Source organism: Kryptolebias marmoratus, linkage group LG14 (assembly GCF_001649575.2).
Source record: "Kryptolebias marmoratus isolate JLee-2015 linkage group LG14, ASM164957v2, whole genome shotgun sequence".
NCBI classification, from domain to species: domain Eukaryota; kingdom Metazoa; phylum Chordata; class Actinopteri; order Cyprinodontiformes; family Rivulidae; genus Kryptolebias; species Kryptolebias marmoratus.
This window is the reverse complement of record NC_051443.1, coordinates 2,227,460-2,243,625: the sequence shown is the minus strand read 5'-3', so window position 1 is coordinate 2,243,625 and position 16,166 is coordinate 2,227,460. Positions and strand designations below refer to the sequence as shown.

Genomic DNA, 16,166 nt, shown 5'->3' with positions numbered 1-16,166 from the left:
GACCCGATGGAGCCCGCCTGTGGTCCCGACTCGGACCCGATGGAGCCCGCCTGTGGTCCCGCCTCGGACTCGCCACTTGTTGCGTTTTTGACTGACTTGGATCCAGAACCACCTGACGGGTCGGTCCACTCTGCTCTGCTGGCCTTGTTACCGATGGCAACCAAAGGGTTTCAGCACCGCGCTGCAGTGTGCATGTTGTGTGCACGCCTCAGTTTAATAAAGCAACAATCAGTCGAGTGGATTACATCATTCCTGACTTTTACTGGTCAGAAAAACTGTCTGAAGTCACATTTTCTCCTCATGTTGGGATAAACATTCAAACAGCCTTTTCCAGAGTTCAGTCTTTCCCGTTTCAGGTCCATTTATTCATGTTTTTGTTTTTATTCTTTACCTGGACAAACCTACTCATATTTAGGGGGGGTTCATTTGTAATACGACTAATTTCAACAAGACATGCTTATTAAAACTACAGAAAGAGCATTTTTCTGTGAAAACAGGGTGACACTGAGTGCTGAAACCAGGCTGTTAACAGCACACTAGCTAAAGGCTAAACGAAGCTAAAAACACTAGCCAAAAGTGTTAAAAGGCTTCTGTTGGAATAAAGAGATCCGTCATCTGGACCGGACAACAAAACCATTTAAGCATCTCTTTAAAATGTGCAGCCAGAGAACGGACCGGTACCAGCCGAGTTAGTCTGTCTGCAGACTGTAAACCCAGAACAAATATTAAATAATCCTTTTAATCACAAACAAAGGCTGTATTAACCAAGCTGCCTTATTCATTATTCTAAGATCTTATTGTTCCAAACATCAACACTAAATTCAATCCTGTCTGTTTCTCTGAACAACAGGAAGTCAAACCTTTCCTTTTTAAATTGATGAAAATATTTGAACTGAAGAATCTGCTGACAGAAACAATCAATGTGACACTTTTATTTCATAAAGCACTTTCTGTTAGGTTTCCCCAGAACAAAGGTGTTCTTTTTCTTAGCGCGGCCATCTTAAAGTCCTAACAGGTGATAAACTGATCTAATGAGTTTAAACTTTAGTTTTTACAGTAAATCACCATGTTGGAAATAATGTTTAACTTCTCAGTCTGTGAGTCTTTAACGCGTTGCTCGAGGGACAAAATAAACCAACAACACGCTGAGGCAACTTCCTCTGTCACGCCGAGCGCCGCCTGGCACAGGAAGTGAAATGAGCTGTTCCTGATGTGGCGGCGGCAGCGACGGCCCTCAGCTCATCTGTAACTCAGCTGGTTCGGCCTCCTCACTCATCCGAGGAGCAGAAACGCTCTAACCCTGCGTGTCCGTGGAAACGGAGGGATGGATGGCCTTAAAGCTGAGCATGAGGACGATGGTCAGTCAGGACCGGTGATGAGTCACAGACTCACGCCCACACCTGTAAATCACCTGGATTAGTCCTGCAGAACGCCGCGGTGAGACTGATCACAGGAAGGAAACCCACTCTCAGAGTGACGTTTCTTCTTTTTTCTGACGATAAAACTGATTTCACCTCCTGACAGAAAACGTGAAATCAGACAGAAACTTCCTGGTTTTTATTTCCTTCCACCTCCTGACTGCAGACTGAACGTTTCCCTTCAACCACATGAAAACAGCTGGATGTTAGAGGATTTCCTCCTGTTGGTGGCATCAGCTTATCTCTCGCTGAATAACTTGTTTAAACATTTTATGAGCATCATTGAATGTTTCTAAAAACACATTCTGGTTTGACATAACAGGAAGTAATCTGTGTAAAATAGGTCTTGATTGTGTGAAACCACAACTAAAAGTCTTAAAATGAATTGTCTCCTTCCTGCTGCAGTTCATCCCCTCCAACAAACCTCTGATTGTTTTGATTTATTTTAGCACTTTATGTTTACGGCTGATCTCCACTGAGACATTTTCCTGGTAACAGCTTTGAGTGCAACCTTCAGTAACAAATCTCATATTTGTTTTTATTTGGTATAATGTAAAACCACAGTAATTCTGAAAAAAAATGTTCCTTTAAGTTCGGAGCTGAAGGTTTGAACAGTACAACATAAAGACTTTAACTCAGTTCTTAAAGCCTCCATGGTTAATTTTATCATTTGTCCATTTGCTCAGGAACTACCCCAGTGTGTGGTTTTATTTCATGCAGTTTTTACTTTAAACCTCCGAACAGCAGACGCTTTCTTCATCCAGATCAAAAGAGGAACTGAAACTGAAAAACTTATTCTGCAAGTTTACAGCTGCTGGCTGCAGAGTCAGGAGAACCCGTCGAAGAACCAGGATTATACACACAGAGAACCTACAGAACCAGCTGCAACACACCACATCTGTGTTAAAACAACAGCTGCAACACACCACATCTGTGTTAAAACAACAGCTGCAATACACCACATCTGTCTGTCAAACCAGGAGAAACAGCTGCAACACACCACATCTGTCCATTTATCTATGGAAACAGCCAAAGTGAGTTCATTTACCTACAGAAACAGACGAAGTGAGTTTGTTTACCTATAGAAACAGCCGAAGTGACTGAAATTAGATGAGCGATGCTGCCGTTTGGGGAGAATGTTCTGATGTGTTGGTTTTAGGCTCTGATTTGTTGATTAAAGTCTGCAGATTAAATTGCTCTGTTTACATTGAGTGCGTACCTGCATGTCAAAAAGGCACATAAATATATCATTTAGATTTTTAAAAAATGGAACAGGGAAAAAGTTCAACTTTAAAAGCTGATTTATCTATATTTTTCCTGGTTTGTGTTGTTTTGTACTTTTTGGTAATTGTTCAGCTCACAGAAAATAAAATAAGCTCCGTGTGTTTTAAACCAGGTTTCTTGTATTTTTGTCCTGATTGTTTTTTATCTGCTCACATTTAAAAGAACTTGAGTCTGATCTGAAACTCCATCAGGATTGGTTTTATTTCAGGAGGAAGGGTTTAATCTGCAGTAGCAGGGGCAGAAAGTGAACCTTTGTGTGTCCGTGCACACACCTGTGGACGCTGCTAACAGCACCACCTTCCAGCAGGAAGCAGAAGAAGCAGCCAGAAACGCACCGCAGCTTTCTGTGCGTGCTTCCTCCGCAGCCCGTCTTTGTTTTCATCTGAAGATGAAGATGAAGATGATGGAGCTGCATCCAGCCCCCCACCCCCGCAGAAAAACACATATTTCAGCCCGCACACGTCGCCTGCTCCCGAACAGCAGAAGCGTGTGTTTTTACTGGCATTCATTTTGTTTTTCCGCCCATCGCTGTCATCATCATCATCATCATCGCGGACCGAGGCGAGCCGCTGCCATCAGCCGTGTTTATGTTTTCACTCGCTATTCGACGACATTTTCTGTTTCTGCTGCTCAGATTGAGGCTGAAAGTGTGACAGGAAAATAAACAGCACCGTAAACACACCATGAGGCGGAAGGACCCAGTTAAATCCCATCACACACACACACACACACACACACACAATGCCAGCTCCGAGACGACGGGCGCTGCGTGCTTCACATAAATAACATCCGCACAAACAGCCCCGGAGAGCCCGAACAGCCAGGACAGTCCCCGCTCAGGTGTACAGACAGCCCCCACAGCTCCACAAACACAGCCGGGGAACACAAGCAGGGCCTCGGTGTGTTTTCCGTCCAGGCCTCGCCTCAGCCGCGGCCCCCAGTGAAGCGGCGCGGCGCCTCACACACGCCGCTCCCGCCCTCAGCTCGCCCGCTTCGAGAAGGGTCCTACCGGGTCCGAGCGCTTCCATGGCCGAGGCCTCTCTCTCCGTCTCTGTCCCGGCCTGGCGGCTCCGTACCGACGCTGAAATTGGGGGCGGTATCTCGAAGCCTGAAGTGGATAATTTAAGAAAACGGAATAAAGCTGCGTGGATGAGGCTGACGGAGCGACCTGAGCCACCGCGGATACTACTAAGGATCTGAATGTGCGCATGCGCAGGTTAGGAACCGTGGAGCCTCAGTACGCATGCGTAATTTACTGTAGCTCCCCAGCAAATCAAACCCAAAACTCAGGTGGACTTTTCCAGGTGAGCGAGACGTTGTTCACAAACTTTACAGCTTCCAGCCAGAAAAACACAAGCTGACCCAAACTGTTGCTGGTTAAAGAATACAAACATTACTAAACAGACATTTTACAGAGTTTCGTTTAATTGTTTTTATTAATTTATTACTGCTGTGTTTATCTTTTTTGATTAATCCAAACGTTTCTAAACACACTTAGAAGATGCAAGTATGCATGTAGTAACAGTAAGAACAGTCATTAGAGAAAAGAGAAACGGAACAAAAAAGAGGAAACAGTCATACTGCCAGGAGTTTCAACAAAACATCCATTTTCTTCAACCTGCTCCAGCAGGATGGAGTGGATGGAGAAAGGTTTGAGAGCAGCTGTTGTATGGTTTGGAGATAGTGGGACTGACAGAAAGACAGGAGACAGAACTGGAAGTGTCAGAGCTGAAGATGTTGAGGTTCTCCTTGGGAGGGACGAGGATGGACAGGATTAGGAATGAGGTCATCAGAGGTCCAGCACAGGTTGAAGGACTGGGAGATAAAGTTAGAGATGGTTTGGACATGTGCAGAGGAGGGACAGAAGGATGTTAGACACAAAGAGGACATATGGATGCAGTTATAGAGGACTTGGAGGAAGTTGGACTGAGGACAGAGGACACAGAAGACAGCGTTAGATGGAGGAGGACTCGCTGAGGAGACCCCTGAGAAGAAAACAGCTGGAAGAAAGAAGCAGCTGCTACTCTTGGTGTTACAACCCACAGTACAGTCCCATCCATCCATCCGTCCATCCGTCCGTCCGTCCATCCATCCATTCATCCATCCATTTTCTTTACCCTCTTCTCCTTTCCGGGTCGCGGGGAGCTGGTGTCTGTCTCCATCAGTCACTCTGCGAGAGATGTGGACCCTTCAGGTAATCAACTTCTGACTGTCAAGTTTTCAGCTAGCAGCTTTTTGAGAATTACCTTGTTGGAGCTAAAATCTTCTGTCAAAATGTGTTATCTTTGGTGAATTAAAATTACAAAAAGTTTATCTGTTTACCGAATAAATTTGTATATTTAGTTATTTTTTACTCATAAATCATAGTACACATCAACACTAATGCCCGCCCGCCTTTGCAGTCCCAGTACACTAATTAAACTGCCACTTGTTGTGACGTCACGATGGGCGGATACCACAGCAGCAAACGGACCAATGGCAGCGCGAGAAGCCGTGGATTGACAGTGTTCTGTTGCAACACTGCGGGCCAGCTGTCTCGGCGCGCCAAAGCTCAAACTGTCTTCAGTGCTCGGGTGAGGCGGGAGGAAGCGGCGCTGTCCGGGGGAACACGGCCTAAATGAGCTTTAAGAGCCTGAAATAACGTTTTATTCGGCGGTGTGTCGGTCACGGTCCTCTCAGCGTCTGTTGCGGCGGAGCGACGTCTTTGTTGGGTTTTATCCCGACGGAACAGGCGAACTTAACCGGAGAACAATGAGCCTGGTTCTGACTCAACAGCAGGTAAAATTAAACTTTACAACCATCCTTAACTTAAGGTTAAATAGCGGGTCATCTTGAAGCAGAAATCTAAATAATCTCCAGAGATTAAGGTTGTTAATAAATGTAGACAAAGTGACGCTAAAGTGTGTTAGCCGCCTAGCTGCATGGCTAGGTTAGCTAACAGGGAGAGTTATTATCGATTAAAACCAGATAAAAGTTCACTTTTACTGAGCTGACCCCCGGTGAATCTTTCCATAAATCAGTCTGAAGCTCAGCTGGCTCTTAGAGAAGCCTCCTGTGTTGTTTTCTGGTTGTTTTCTGAGCTGAAAACGGTGGAAGGAAACCATGATTGTTTGGTTGGAAGGCGCCACTGGCCTCCTTCATTAAACACAAGGCTGACAACTAAAGTCAGGCTTTAAAAGACTTTTTATTGGCTGTGAGATAAAACACAGCCCGGATCTGACCAGACTGTGTGTTTCTTTTTCATTCAGGACTTAATCCAGACATCTAAAGCAGTAAAGTTAATATTTTCTGCACTTTGACAGATTTGAAAGGCTTTATCCTCTGGTCCAGATTTGACCTGAATAAGTTTTTCTTCATCAGGACCTGGGCTAAGGTCAGGTCTCTTCATTTCTCTGTCCCTGAACAATCAGGATTGATCACTTTCTTGGTAATGTGTCAGATAATGAGCTTTCAGCTTTGCCTACAGGGTAATCGTGTAAATCATAATGTGTCAGAAACAGGAGCGTGTTTAAAGATAACGTGATGTGAACGATTCAAACAGTTGTCATTGCTGAATCGTGACATTGCCTCCTAAAACACTTGTTTTAAATAAACTGTTTTCTAAAACATGGTGTTTTTGTACTTTGGTTACCAAACAGATCTGAATGTATTCCTTAAATCAAAACCCACATGTTGTTGTTGTTTCAGGCTGGAACGCTGACGGCTTCTGTCCAGACGGCCCCGGAGAGCGACTCGGACAGCGGGATGGGCTCTCCAGCCGAGGGGACGGTCGTAGAGACGGGAGACAAGAAGGACAAGCTTCCAGGTTCGACTAGAAACCGCTCAATTTAGGATTTAAATGAGGAACCCATTCTTGTTAATGTGATTTACCTCAGAGTCAGATGCTGAGGCGAGTCTGATAGTTTCTTTAAAAACAACAGAACTTGTTGAGGTAAAGACCTGAAACACATCTTACTGCAGAGGTCAACACTCAGAGCCGTTTGAGTTACCTCCTAATAGGCTTTTTACCTCACAGACATGATGGTAGAGAAATCTAAACAATGTTCAGTGACTTCAGCGTCAGAGCAAAGACCGTACAGATACAGCTCCACCTGCAGCTCACCTGTTCTTTAGCCTTTAAATAAAAGTCACACAGAGTAGCAGGTGTGACGTCACTCGGCTTCACTTTAACTAAAATCTGACTGTCCCTTCATTTTTCTGCTCTGTAAGGACAGACTGATGTGGATACATGCTCTGGGGGTCGTTCACAAACAGATTTAAGAAGTTTGTCTGTCAGTTAACATGTTTCTAAAATGGTTTTCTCAGATTCAGATGATGATGAAGACATCGCAGCTCACAGGAAGCCTCGTCGTAACACCATCAGAGACAGCGACAGTGAGGAAGAGGAGGCAGAGAAGAGCGTCAACATGGCCGAAGCGCTGCCCGTCTCCGGTGAAGAGGAGATGAAGAGCGAGGAGGAGGCCAGGAGGAAGGACAGGGGAGCGCAGAGGAGCAGGAGAATCACTCAGACTCCTGCTGGTAGTGACAACAGTGAGCAGGAGGAAGAGGAGGTGAAAGGGAAAAAAGAACAGAAGAAGAAGAGGGAGAAGAGCCAGAGACATCGTGAGAAGAAGGACAAACGCAGCAGAGCGATGGAGAAGCTGAAGAAGGACAGGAGGGAAAGGGATGAAGTGAGTTTCAACGATGTTTGGATCAAAAATCAGACGAAGGAAGTTTGGTTCTGCTTCCAAACTGATTGTTTTAATGTTCGTGTGTTTTCAGGACGCTCCTCTTCCTCGGGCTCTGAATGACAGCGGCTGTCCTCTGGGTGACACCGACCTGTTCGACACCGGGCTGGGTGATGAAGAGGATGAGGAAGAAGAGTCTCTGGACGCCATTCGAGCCGCAGTCAAACAAAAGCTGAAAAAACACCAGGTGAAAACAGGACGGCTCCGTCTTCCAGCTGTGAGACGGGTTGGCTGCGGGAGGAAGTGGACGGTCTGTTTTTGATGTTTGTGAAAACTGAGGCCTGGGCTTCTTTTTTTCTGCAGGAGCCGCTCCTGAATGAAGAGGAAGATGAAGATGAGGAGGTCCCAGAGAAACCCCAGCGAGTGGTAGGCAGCTCTGAACGCTTCATCTGACGTCGAACTGTCAAACGTTAAATAATAAAGACTGTTTGTGTCTTCAGGAGAGGAAAGCTGCCCGCGCCAGCAGAGAGGCCATGAAGCAGCTCCACAGTGAGTCTCAGAGGCTCGTCAGAGGTCCGTCTCACTCCCGTCATCACTTTCACAACTGCTCCGTCTGCATGTTTGACCGTTTGTCTGCCCTCGTAGAGTCCACCCTGGGTCTGCCGTACCACCTCCCAGAACCCAAGACCATCGAGCAGTTCTATAAGAGGAGAACCCGTCCTGCTGGGCCCACCATGGCCTTACTGAAGTAAGAAGCTGTTCTCCTCAAACGCATGGAACTCTTTAAGCTAAATTCCAACCAGAAGGGATTTATAATCTTTGATGTGATAAATGGATGTTTCCTGACCCACAGTGGGGTCCTGAATTTCTGCTTTACAGGACGTCTGAGTTTTAAAGTGATGATCTGAGACTTCTTCTTCTGTGGTGTTTTAAAGTTCAGCCTCGTGTTTTTATCATTAAATAATAAAACTCGTTAAAGCAGATTTATCAGGGTTTCTTTTTTTAGACTAACCAAAACTACATCTCCCATCATGCAGCAGTCCTGTCAGAGGAGTCATTCAGACATTCAGCCTGTTCTGTTCCTGAAACTGGTTTATTGAGTTGCATTCAGTTATTTAGTTTATAGAATTCCTGTAGGTGAATTTTGAATCAAAAAGGTCTTTCAAAATAAAAGTCCTGCAGAAACCCGATGATCGGAGGGAGAAACGTCCTCGCTTCATCTGCTGTTTGAATAATAAGTTCTGACTCGTTTCAGGTCCATAAAGTACTCAGAGATGATGATGGAGCCGCCTCCCCCTCCTCCTCCTGCCACAGACGCTGAGCGGGAAGCTCCTCCTCCTCTGGATCCGTCGTCCAATCAGATCCAGCCTCTACCCGAGCCTGCAGCCACCTCCTCCCCTCAGCAGGAGAACCCGGGCCCTGAGCCGGAGTCCGGTCCGATGCTGTACCTCTCTGAGAGTCTGCAGGACTCGATGCTTCATCCGGATCAGAACCAGGCTGCGGCCGGTTCTGAAGTCCAACAAACAGAACCTGTGCTGGAGTCTGCAGCCGAACCCACCAAACCCAAGAGGGACAAACTGACCCGACTGAAGGAGCTCGGGCTGGACCCCCCACCTGTGGCTAAGCTGTGTCCCGACGACGGAGCGTTTGTTCAGCTCGAGCCTCCACAGGCAAACCCCGGTGAGTTCTGGTCGGCGCCGGTCCGTTTGTTCCGAACCTTCAGGTGTCACACTCTGATCTGTGCTTTAACCAGGTGTGGAGGCCCTGAAGAAGCGCTACCTGCACCACATTCACAAACCTGCACGCCCACAAGCAGAGCGCACCGTGCAGCTCACCGTCGTCCGCAAAGACAGCGCCCCCTCTGGACAGGAGGAGCTGCGCGCCGAGTCCATCACCGTCACCGTTAAAGAGGGCGCCGAGGAGCCGGGAGCCGCCAAACCAGGTCTGCATGTCGTAGTTGTAGTAGCAGAACCAAGAAGAAGTTCTGATGGTGGACCGGTGGCTGGTTCTGGTCGTGAATAAAACCCGGAGCCTCTGTTTGTCTGAAGGAGAGAAGCTGCTGACTCTGAAGCAGCGCCTGCAGCTCGCCATGGCCCAACGCAGGAAGGAGGAGCGAGCCCGTAAGGTGGAGCTGCATCGCCTCGACAACGAAGACTGCGACAAGGAAGAGGAGGAGGAAGATATGACAGATGAGTCTGAAGAGGAGGAGGTGAAAACAACTTGTTTCCTGGGTGTAACTTTCAAAATAAAAGTTTTTACTTACTGTTGTGTGCTTGTGGTGCTCCTGTGTGTGGCAGGGTCTCGATGATTTACTGGGAGGTGGTGAGGAAGAGGAGGAGGCCGTGGCTCAGAGAATCGTGCAGAACCCGGACCTGGTTAACACAGACGGGACTCTGATCCTGTTCCCTGGCAGCTCGTGTTCCCGTACGGGGTGGGTTTGGTATCTGAACAGCTGAAAGAGCAGAAACCCGTTCAGGAAAGCGTAACGCTGACGGCTGACGGTCGTGTTTTTGTTTCCAGTGACGGGGTGAAGCGGGCCGGTCCAGCAGGACTCGACAGCAGCAGTAAGACAGGTGGGTGCAGATCAGAGTCTGTCTCTGCGAGACGAGTTGATTCTCACGTCTTTGTGCTCCTCTGACCATCTCCAGAGGAGGAAGACTCTCTGTCCCTGATGAAGGACAACAGCCACAACAGCAGCTTTGAACTGGCCGGATCCATGCTCACCTCCTACCAGCCCGTCAACAACCAGCGCTGCACAGGAAGAGGCGTGGCCAACTTCTCCGCCTTCCGCTCGCCTTCGCCCTGCTTCTTCCGGCCCAGCTTCCTCGGCTCCGCCTCCAAGGTGAGACTCCTGAAAATATTCCTCCAGAAAAGCTTCCTTTACCGGTGCCCAGGTGTTATTCCCGTTTTATCCCCCGTCTCCAGAGTTCAGGACGACTCTCAGAGCCGTCCCTCTGCCTCCCGGTGGAGGACTCCCAGGACCTGTACGCTCCTCCGTCCCCCGGGGCCGACTCGGGGCCCCTGGGAGAAGCAGCTTCTGGTCCCGGACTGGGCGGAGACTCCCAGGGTCGGTTCTCCTTGGAGGACGACGCCCACTCTCAGCTGCTGGATGCAGACGGGTTCCTGAACGTGGGGCCCCGGCCCGGAGGGCCCCCCTGCCACAAGAGACAGCTGGTCCTGGACAACCTGGATGAGAACGCCATGGACGCCAACATGGGGGAGCTGCTGGGGCTGTGTTCGGGGGGGTTTGGGACGGCAGAGAGCGTGGGCCTCAGGACGTCACAGGAGGACGAGCTGCTCGGTTTGTGTTCGGGAGCGTTTCCTCCGACTCGGGCTGAGGAGGAGGAGGAGAGGAAGGAGGCGGGTCAGGATGAAGGCTCTGACAACACCATGGATCAGCTTCTGGGGCTGTGTTCTGGAAAGTTCTCCAGTCCGGGTAAGAGACCATGTTGTCCTTTTTGATTTCAGCGTTGCTTTTAATCAGTTTTAATTTCCCAGGAAGTAGACGGGTCCGGGTCGGTTCCTCTGACTTCTCTGCAGCGTTCCTCGTCTTTAAACATTTATCCTTATTGGAACAATAATTACAGTCCGTTTTAAATCATTTATTTGAGTCTAAATGTTCAGATATTTGTGTTGAAGCAGCAAAAAGTCGGTTTATAAACTGGTCAACATGATCCAACACTGCAAACCCAAAGTTCTGCAGTAAAAACCTGCGACTGGTCTTAAGGAGAACAGCTGAGGTCAAAGTTCAAACCAAGAAAAGAACATAAACCAAAAGGAACCCAAACTTCAGAGTTCTCCTCTGATAGGCTGTTTAAAACGCTCACTGAAGTCAGAATAACTCATTCAGGCAGGTCAAAGGTCAGGTCGGACCTCACGTGGTTCTGGTCCAGGTGTTGGTTTTAGTTGATTTATTCTTTCTTTTTTTTTGTTTTTCTGTTCTCAGGTCCTGCTGCCGCCGCTGGAGAAAGGTGGAGTTTAACGTTTATAACCATCAAACATGGGGCCCGTCTGCTCCGGTTACAGGTTTTTACTTGACTTTCTTCTTACAGAACAAAGGTCCCGGAGGAGGAGGAAGAGGAGGAGGACTGCGAGTTTCACCTTCTGTCAGATGTAGAAAGTGAGCAGGTAAAAAAAGTTCAAATCTGTATTTGTTAGGATTTGGAGGCTGTTTGGGATGTTTGGAGGAATAAATATGGATCTTTTGTTTGAACGGGAGGAGGAGGAAGAGGAAGAGATGGCGGCTGTGTTCGCTGCCCGTCGAGTCAAGAAAAAGAAGAAAATGTAAGAAAAACCTTGATTGAAGCTTTATTATCCCAGATAATAAAAGAAACCTGAACGGAGTCGACACCAGAATGTTGGAAAAACTAAAAACGTTTCAGGAGATTTTTTTTCTTTATCTCCAACATTTTAAACATCGTTTTCTCTGACCGAGTCCGGCTCGTCCCTCAGGACTCTGATGGACTACGTGGAGTCGGAGGCGGAGCTGTCCGGCAGTGACGTCGGCAGTGACGATGACGAGGGCGACAGGGAGAGTGAGTACGAGGAAGAGGAGCTCCTGGAGGACCTCCCCTCTGATGAAGAGCTGCAGAACCAAGTCAACAAGATCCACATGTGAGTGACGGACCGTCTGCAGATGTTTTACAGCTCGGCAGGTCAGGGTCACCTTTAACCTCCCGGGGCTGTCCTCTCACAGGAAGCAGGTCCTGGACGACGACAAGCGTCGCCTGAGGCTGTACCAGGAGCGGTACCTGGCTGACGGAGACCTGCACTCCGACGGGCCGGGCCGAGCTCGCCGCTTCCGCTGGAAGAACATCGGTGAGCTGAGCTTTGTAATCTCTACTAATAAAAACCTTCCAGATCTCAGATTCCTCCAGGACGGCCTGAAGGTGCTGCTGACAGCAGCTCATCTTCCTCAGCTTCAACACGGAGCCACGTGATCAGGTGTTAGAAACGCCTGCAGGTTTTCTGTGCTGTGGCGAGGGGCGGGGCTTCAGCTCATTCAGCTTTTCTGTGGTCGGGTCTCAGGATCGACAGGTCCAGGACACGATCCAAAGGGGGGCGTCCTGCACCACCCAGCAGAATATTTTTACTAAAACCCTTTAAATAGATAAAAACCAGATGTCTGCGGTTCGGAAGTGATTTTCTGACATTTGGGCTGAAAGAAAGCAGAGTTCTGCTGGTTCTGCTGGTTCTAACTCTTCTGTAAACTTCCTGTGGCAGCTTCACGCCTCTGTGGGGCCATGATGATGATGATAAACTTTGAAAATAAAGTCAAAATGTTCACGTGAAAGTGTTGGGTCAGGTGATAAACTGTGCAGGTCAAAGGTCAGGAAGTCTCTTCCTTCCTGGTTCTTTGGTGGGTTCATCACAGCAGAACCCTGAACCTTCATGATTTAAAGTTCCAACTTCAGCCCTGAAACCTGAAAAATCTGTAAATCCGTCTTGGATTTGATCCACTGACGAGCTGAATGCTCCTCCTCTCGTTCAGACGATGGCTTCAACACGGACAGGACGGCTGGGGAGGGAGAGGAGGAGGAGGAGGGGGAGGAAGAGGAGGAAGAGGATGTGGACCCGGCCGAGGTTCAGAGGAGGAAGGACAGACTGGAGAGAGAGCAGTGGCTCAGGGAGCAGGTCTGTGGTCTCTGTCGATCCGCCTCACATGAACCCGAGCCGTCTGAATCATTGGTTCTGATTGTTTCTGCTGTTCTCCGCTCAGAACGAACAGAAGTCCAGGACAGGAGAAGAGGAGAAGTTTGGAGACGATGAAGAAGACAGTCGGTTTATGAAGCTGGCCAAGAAACTGACGACTAAGACTCTGCAGAGAAAAGGTCCGTTTGGTTTCTGCACTGATCCCAGTCTGCTTCTCAGCTTTAGAAGTCATTAATTTAACTGTTAAACTGTTGAAGCAGAACCGCCTGCTGGACCGCGGCCGCAGCAGAACATCTCCTCGAGCCTGAATCCGTTTCAGAAAGCGTCTGAGCCTCAGCAGGTGAGCCTCACCTGAACTCCAGACCCCCTCTCTCCTTTCATTATTACTGAGCGTGTCGGTTCTGTTCCAGGTCCGGAGGGGTTCTCTCCTGAGTCAGCCTCAGTCTGTCCTGCAGAAACTGGCCTCCATCTCAGAGGGGAACCTTCTGGCTCCCAGAAACAGCCGAGGATTCCTGTTTCAGACGCTCTCCCCTGAGAAGGTCTGCGTGGGACCAGACGACGCTCAGAAACAGGTGGGTCACAGAACCCAACAGAACTGGACCTCTGTAAAACAAACAGCTTTCAGGATGTTCTCCTCAGGTTCAGCAGAGTTTTCTCATAAACTGTCAGCACGGGGGCTTTTATTTTGAAGTTTCTCCTAACTTGTCAGCTGTTAGCAGACGTTCGGACCAGCAGAGGGCGCTGCTGGACCTCCAGTGGTCCCTGCACCGCTGTTTGAGAAGCTAAACAGCAGACTCTGAAGTTCTGATGCTGATCCGTGTGATGGTCTGCTCCACAGGTGATGAAGAGGAGGGCTGCGGTGGGGGCGGTGAATCCTGCAGCCAAGAGGATCTGCAGGGAGACCAGACCTGCCGGACCGACCAAGAACTCCCAGAGGAGCATCTTCTCCTTCCTGGACCACTGAGGACTAGCTGACCCGGTTCTAATGTTTTATCCTGTAAATAAAGTCTGATTTTAAATCCTTTGCTTTCAGTGTAAATAAAAGTGTATTTTAACACATTCTGGCTCTGTGTTCTGTCATGTTGGAGCAGCTGGTGGGATTCGGGTCAGAACCAGCCCGGGTTTTATCGTTCTGTTATTCAAGTCAAACGAGCTGCGGCTCAAATGTTGAGTCGGTTCTGTGACTGAAGCCCAGGCTTCGCGGTTCTGTGGTTCTCTGCAGGAGGTTCTTCAGAACCAGCTGTTATTTATCCCTGTTCCTGGTTTTATTTCAAATGTATGTAAGAAGCAGGATCTTCTTTCAGTCTCCGGTCCGGACTGGGTTGGACCGGGCCGGACCGGAGTCTGGTTCTGTGTGACAGTCTAAGTGCCGTTTCGAGCTTAATGAGTCTAATAAGTGGCTAATAATAAACCGGGCCTCTAACGAGCCCTTTCAAGTGTCTCCGTGTCATTAGGAGCCGGTCCCGGGGTTCGGAGCGGGCGCAGGAGGCCCCATTAAGCGTCATTAGAGGCCCCGCCTGCAGCGAGCTGCTCCTGTGACGGCGGCAATGCATCCATGATGGTTTCTGTCATTAAGGTGGAATTAGGAGACAGATCAGAGTTTAACAGTGAGGTGAGGAGGAGGTGAACAGGAAGCTGACTGGTTCTGGTTCAGGACTGATATTCGGCTCGGTCGGCTGGTTCTTCAGGGTGCCGGGGGCCTGGGCTGCTCAGATCTGACAGGGTGGCCGCCGTCGGCCATGTTGGATGGAGCTGCAGCAGGAAAGTGGGTCATGGTGCTGCAGGCTGTGTACAAATCAAACAAGGCCTCATTATGCAGAAGGTAAGTCCCTGTGTGTGTGTGTGTGTGTGAGGGGGGTCATGTTAACATTCCAGTAATCATCCGTCCCTCAGGACACTCGTCTCTCCATCAGTGTCCTCTGCAGACGTCTCCTGTAACTTTTCTTCTTCTCTTCTGTGACGAGGCCTTCGGCTGCAGTTTGATGTATTTTTCATGTTTGGCTGCAGCGGGGGAGGGAGGGGGGACGCCTGCAGCTGATGCACTTGAATGAGGCTGTTGATGAAGGAGAGGAGGGATAAACGTGGGGGGGTGGGGGGGGGTCTGTTTCTGCCAGCAGCAAAAACATGTCAGGAGGGATGAGAGACGCTGAACACTTGTTAAATCTGTCTGCTGTAGCCTCTGTACCACACACACACACACACACACACACACACACACCGCAGCCATCCCGCCTTACAGGGTTGCATTGTGGGTAACAAACACCTGATGGTGTCACATGACGACATCACTTCCTGTTTATCCAGATAAACTCTGGGATTAAACTCTGTTTCCCAGAATGCAACAGAGGAAAGGGAGGTCACCTGGTAACTAAACTCAGGAGTACTCTCAGAGGTGAAAGTACTCTTAGAGGTAAAAGTACTCACAGAGGTAAAAGTACTCTCAGAGGTAAAAGTACTCTTAGAGGTAAAAGTACTCGCAGCAAAGCGCCTTAATTTAGTTTCATTTTAAAAAAATTCTTTTTGCTCTTTTATCAGAGAGGAGGAAAAAAAAACTGGTCCACCACCCACAGACCTGGACCTGGACCTGGACCTGGACCTGTCTCATCACCATCATGTGGACGCTGTGGTGCATTCCCATAATGCACCTGGAGAAGACATGACACCAGGTGCATTATGGGAAGAAGGTGAGTTGGCAGGAGTTTCTCCTGAGAAACCTTGGGTTACCTGTAGAACCTAAACCTTGTTGCTGATGGAACCTTCAGCAGGAACATGTTCCTCACTGAACTGCAGAAATGCTTTGAGAACGTTTGGGACACACAAGAACCGGTCCTGGTCCAATCAGTCTTCAACAAGTCTGGACTTTGGAGATCCAACCTCAACCTGCAGGACTTCCAGGATCTGCTGCTGATGGCTCAGGCTCAGACACCACAAGAGACCCTCAGAGGTCCACAAGAGACCCTCAGAGGTCCACAGGAGACCCTCAGAGGTCCACAGGAGACCCTCGGTGGTCCACAGGAGACCCCCGATGGTCCACAGGAGACCCCCAGAGGTCCAGGAGACCCTCAGTGGTCCACAGGAGACCCTCAGAGGTCCACAGGAGACCTTCGATGGTCCACAGGAGACCCTCAGTGGTCCACAGGAGACC

At 48.9% G+C, this 16,166-nt stretch overlaps 2 protein-coding genes across 6 annotated transcripts in view; one reads left to right on the top strand and one right to left on the bottom strand.

Moving 5' to 3' along the window:
- Positions 1 to 3,901, bottom strand: part of ago4 (argonaute RISC component 4) — a 17,442-nt gene extending 13,541 nt beyond the window's left edge. For all 4 annotated transcript variants that reach the window (XM_017439057.3, XM_017439058.3, XM_017439059.3 and 1 more), the window contains exon 1: positions 3,712 to 3,901. In XM_017439057.3, the coding sequence (XP_017294546.1) occupies positions 3,712 to 3,730 (19 nt within the window). In that variant the 5' untranslated portion in view covers positions 3,731 to 3,901. The remainder of the gene's footprint in view (positions 1 to 3,711) is intronic.
- A 1,305-nt stretch (positions 3,902 to 5,206) lies between these two features.
- LOC108249577 (claspin) lies at positions 5,207 to 14,080 on the top strand. 2 transcript variants are annotated; one of them, XM_017439048.3, is made up of 24 exons: positions 5,207 to 5,480; positions 6,390 to 6,507; positions 7,008 to 7,372; positions 7,464 to 7,616; positions 7,733 to 7,795; positions 7,870 to 7,942; positions 8,015 to 8,117; positions 8,625 to 9,049; positions 9,123 to 9,311; positions 9,418 to 9,578; positions 9,667 to 9,800; positions 9,890 to 9,942; positions 10,018 to 10,211; positions 10,295 to 10,805; positions 11,316 to 11,340; positions 11,422 to 11,497; positions 11,592 to 11,653; positions 11,822 to 11,983; positions 12,066 to 12,187; positions 12,861 to 13,003; positions 13,089 to 13,200; positions 13,282 to 13,361; positions 13,432 to 13,593; positions 13,860 to 14,080. In XM_017439048.3, the coding sequence occupies exons 1-24, from the start codon at positions 5,454 to 5,456 to the stop codon at positions 13,983 to 13,985; spliced, it is 3,639 nt and encodes a 1,212-aa protein (XP_017294537.1). In that variant the 5' UTR covers positions 5,207 to 5,453; the 3' UTR covers positions 13,986 to 14,080. The 2 variants fall into 2 exon arrangements, with proteins under 2 accessions (XP_017294537.1, XP_017294536.1); XM_017439047.3 differs by having other exon boundaries at positions 5,209 to 5,480; positions 11,589 to 11,653.
- Positions 14,081 to 16,166: the final 2,086 nt, after the last annotated feature.

Excerpts from the sequence above, each read along its gene's own strand:
- LOC108249577 (XM_017439047.3), top strand. The coding sequence starts at position 5,454 with ATGAGCCTGGTTCTGACTCAACAGCAG. Across the intron at positions 9,579-9,666 it reads ATGAGTCTGAAGAGGAGGAG|GGTCTCGATGATTTACTGGG; the intron begins GTGAAAACAACT and ends TGTGTGTGGCAG. Across the intron at positions 11,498-11,588 it reads CAGATGTAGAAAGTGAGCAG|GAGGAGGAAGAGGAAGAGAT; the intron begins GTAAAAAAAGTT and ends TTTGAACGGGAG.